Source organism: Acanthisitta chloris, unplaced genomic scaffold (genome assembly GCF_000695815.1).
Source record: "Acanthisitta chloris isolate BGI_N310 unplaced genomic scaffold, ASM69581v1 scaffold39563, whole genome shotgun sequence".
NCBI classification, from domain to species: Eukaryota; Metazoa; Chordata; class Aves; order Passeriformes; family Acanthisittidae; genus Acanthisitta; species Acanthisitta chloris.
Window position 1 is genome coordinate 1 of NW_008663927.1, and position 4,548 is coordinate 4,548.

The 4,548-nt window shown below is 51.3% G+C and overlaps 1 protein-coding gene across 1 annotated transcript; it reads right to left on the bottom strand.

The window, feature by feature from the left end:
* Window positions 1-1,608: 1,608 nt before the first annotated feature.
* Window positions 1,609-4,544, bottom strand: USB1 (U6 snRNA biogenesis 1; the record flags this gene model as incomplete). Its single annotated transcript, XM_009071134.1, has 5 exons — window positions 1,609-1,713; window positions 2,001-2,084; window positions 2,562-2,667; window positions 3,836-3,889; window positions 4,366-4,544. Coding segments are annotated over 5 exons (528 nt in total), but the record flags the coding sequence as incomplete, so codon positions are not given.
* Between the last annotated feature and the right edge of the window lie 4 nt (window positions 4,545-4,548).

Sequence of the window (4,548 nt, forward strand, 5' to 3'; positions counted from 1 at the left end):
GACACTGTGCCTTGTCCCCTGTCCTGGGGGTCCCTGACTCCCACCGGTGTTACAAAACTGGGTGCTGTGCCAGGCTGGGCCCTGCCGCGGGGGGAGTGGGGCCAGTGGTTGAGTATTAACCTGGGAGAAACCAGTCACGCCACACTCAGTTTCACTCTAGGTTGCCAGGGGCTAAATATATCCCTACCTTTGTTTGGTTTTCCTTCCCCAAAAGAAAGCTTGGGGTGTAATCACACAAATGTTATCAGTATTATCATGCAGATCCCCATCCCGGAAACTAACTGGCTACAGACCTAACAGATTTGAGTTCAGGATTTTGAAAGGCAGCTCTTGCACAGTGCTGGCAGACAGTGACTGTGGCTGCGGTGCTCCCGCGGACACAAATCATGACCCTGTGGAGATGCTCCCACGGACACAAAGCCACAGTGTGTGCCAGGACAGGCAGCACCGAGCTCACAGGAGCACTTGCAGGTATGGCCTCACCTGAAGCCTGGGGGAGTTGGGAATCTCTGAAAGGGAATTGCTGAAATATACCGCAGACACAGCTTTATGACATGAGGAGACAGACTTTTTACTGCTCGGAAGTCCTGGACAGACATGGAATAAAATTCAGGGCAGCACACTGGCATCCTGCTCTGAATACCTGAGAAGTTCCAGCTCCTGAGAAGGGATTAAAAGGGAGCTTCTTCCAAGGTGCAACATTGAACCTGCTGCCCCCTGGGTCATCATGACACCTGGGGTGCTGATCCCATGGGGAAAAACTTGGAACCTGGGCAGAAACTGCCACCCCTTGACTCACACATGGGCAGTGCTTCCAGCTCAGGCAAATGCTGACACTGCCTACTCTAGGGCTTGCCCACACTTGGCAGCAAGCTCCTCAGGAGAAGTGGCCCAACCAACAGTCCTGGGCTTATGGTACAGAGAGTCTTAAACCAGAGCCCTTTTAGACCCAGCCTGGAGCACCAAAACACAAGGGTTTCCCAACCTCTCCCCTCCAGACTGCATCTCTTGTTGTTTGGCAAAAGGATCAGACACTGAAATGTCTCTACAGAGGCAGCAGCAGTGTGAGAGGGACACAGAACATGACTCAGGAGCTTGTCCAAGCTGGCTTATAGTAGGGAGATGCTCTGGCAAGAGAATCCAGCTCTGTGTCCTTGCCTCTTGCTACTCGAAGTGTGCTCAGAGCCTCACAACAATCTGGCAATGCTACTTCCCACTGTGTGAGACACTCTCCCTTTAGAAACAGCTTCCCACGCTACCTTCTTCCTCCTTCCCACACGGCATCTATGGCTTTCATAGACATGTTTTTTTCTTTTTTTTTAAAAATCAGCAAAATTAGCAACAGTGGGATGTCTGGAACCGCCGGTGCTGACTGCAGCACATACAGCAGCGAGGATGAAATCTGCTACAAACACACATTTCTTCAGCCAGCAACTCAAATTGGAAGTGGCCCGACTTGAGGCCACAAACACTCCAGAGATGCTGAGCAGGCAAGAAGAGCGTGGGAGGTGCGTGACAGCCTGCACTGCCCAGAGCTGCGCTGGAGAACAGTGCCTGGCTGAGCATCAGGTTCTTCGAGGCTCTGAAATGCACAGCCCCCACCAGCCACTACCTCAAGGGGAAGGAGAAGTACTTGTTCCCTGATTTGCAGCGGATTTGCTCCCAGTGGATACGCAGCAGGAGCGCCGAATCCTCAAACCCGTCCACAATGTCCTGGAAAACAGATGGAGGAGTTGGTAGCAGGAGGGTGGATCTGCCAGAGGATGGAGTCAGCAGCTCCCTCTCTGAACCAAATCAGAGATGAGGCCATTTGTGGCTGGAAGCCTCTGACTTCCCTCTGGAGAGTGATTTAACTCATGCTCCCCCAAAAGCTTGTGTTCTTTCAACCCAGTGAAGCTTGTCTTGCTCAGTGAATTTCCCACTCTCCATCCTCAGCAGGGAGACATGACTGGACACCAGCTCTGCCCTTCCCTTGTTCTCCACACTGCATGGGGACACACCTGGAGCTCCCGTAGACACTGCCCTTCCAGCTTGCCAGATAGGTCCCCAACACACCAGGCCAAGCTGATGTGGAATGATGGGTCCTGAAAACAAAACAGGGATCAGATTGTTAGGGCTAAAGAGGCTTTGCTCAACACACAGAGTCAGAGCGGGAAAGGTGGTGTTATGCTGCCTGTCTGGGATCACAGCGGTCAGAGTATCCTGAAGCTGGGAGTCTCAGTGCTGGTCTTGGAGTTGGAGGTGGGTCACTTCTGAATAACCCACTCAGCTCAGCTCTGGAGACAGACAAATTGAGGTTTAGCCCCTCAAAATCCCAAACCTGTCCCCAAAGCTAGTACCAAGAGGCTGGACTGATGCCCAAGCAAACTGCTCAAGGAAAAGGCACAAGCATTTCCTTCAGTTCCATAGTTTCCATTTTATCCTAGGACAATCCTTCATTCATGTACAGTGGTGCAGCAACTGTGACTTATGCTCTGGCTCCTGTTTATTTGAGAGAACATCTTGCAGGGAACCAGTTGGCATGTCCAGACTGGCAGAGAACTAAGTGGGAGATGCCTCACCTTGTAGAATGTGGGAAGGTCAAATTCCTCCAGAACTCTGTCCACCTCCGAGACTAGCTCCAGCAGCTGGAAATGCCCAGCAGAGACCTCCAAGCCAATAAAGGTCCTAAAGAAAGACAAGGAGAGACAGCAACCACCTTTACACGCTGCAGAAAGCAGAACTGTAAGCATACTTAGCCCTGCATTCCTACCCAGCAAATTCCCTACTCCCCAACAAAAGAAAATTTGAGGAATGCCAGGTTTAAGCATCCAAGGACAATGACCATATTCTGAAGAAAAAGAGAAATAAAGCAGGGAGAAGCAGGACTGGGTGACATACCATGTAGACTTACTAGATTGACCCAACACCTTTTGGAACATGAGAACTCATTTTCCAGGCAAAGGACACACTGGATGGGAATTTCAGCAGACTGCTGTGCCCATACAGGAGCTGCATCCAAAAAGTGGAAGTTGCTGAAGCAGTTTTATGGTGGGAGAGGAAGCAGGAAACAGAAAGTGCCAAGCTAGAGAGATGTGACAAAGAGGTACCTCCTAAGGACTGCTGGGATGACACTTTCTAGAATCACTTAGTCTTAGGGTAGGGACACCCGGGATCCATATCCACATTGTCCCACCCATGACTATCTTGGGCTGCCTTTCCCTGCTAGATTCAGCATCTTTTCACAATTCTAATCACCTTTGCTTTGACATTTAAACTACTTAATTGCATTCTATTGGAATCAGGCTTATGAGCTGACGCCCAAGAGAATTAGCACCATCTCAGCTATTTCTCTCCAGCTCTTGGAAGATCTGCTCTACAATTTCATAACTGGCACTGCTGCCAAAGAGGGTGGTCCCAGCTCTGCTAGCCCCAGGCTGCACATGCTGGCACAAAGGTTTGTGAAGCTGCTGAACAAACCAGATGGGAGATGGCAGCGAACACAGCTGCCTCCCTCAGCTGCTGCGAAACCATAGCACGAATCTAACCGCAGCAGAAAGACCTGCCTCAGGTCATGGTGCAAGCACATCTCTCTTCAGAAGGCTGAAATCCTGCAGCCTGAGGTTCACTCACCACTAATGAGACCAACAGCTTGCAGAGAATCTGAACCACAGCTAAAAATTTGTGCAAGTGGCTGGGGAAAGGTGTGAAACCTCTGGAAACAAGGTAATTGCATACTGCGCTGTCACACGGCTCAGTCACTATGGGGCACGCAGGGTGACGCTTCCCATCCACCCAGCACCTTGCCCAGCCTTCTCCCCAAGCAGGCAGGGAGGCTGCCCCACTGTGCATTCACCTGGTTTTGTTCTGGTTGGTGTAAACCTTCACTTGGTCAGCCACGCAGAAGAACCTGAAAGAAGAAATATCATATTTCAGCTGTCGAGAAACAAAAAAAAAAAGAAAAAGAAAAAAGCAGAAGAGGAAGGGGCAGGATTTCTACTAAGCTGTGGAAGGATACAGGCTGCAATTGGACTGAATCAGTACAACCAGAACCTTTCTCAAATTAATCCATTCCCCTCTGATTTCCAGCTCTCTGGAGCCTGGATTGTGACAGAAGACCTGAAGCAGCTGATGCTCAGCAGGCACCTGAGCCAGATGTAAGCAACAAAACCACCCATGATTTGGAGAATGGCAGAGGTCTGGCCTCATCCTTAAAAGCCAAGACCTGACTTGTCTGGTGCCAAATCCCAAGGCAAGGAGAAAACTCCCCAGGGTTTCACTGGTCTGCCAGCACGGGCTGCCAGGGATGCCTTAGGGTGTGGATGCTGGTGAAACACAGACCCCGAGGGCAGAGGAGGGGTGCAGGGAGAGCTGTCCCGGCCCTACCTGTGGAAGGCAGCCAGGCGCTCCCTGAGGGAGCGGACGAAGAGGTCTATCCAGTGGTAGCGCAGCACCACGCACTGCGAGAGGCTCAGGTGGAACTCCTCCATGGCAGCCAGCGAGGGCACGTAGGTGCGAGCGCGGGACACCAGCAGCTCCAGCAGCTCCATGAATTCCTCCTGCGCAGTA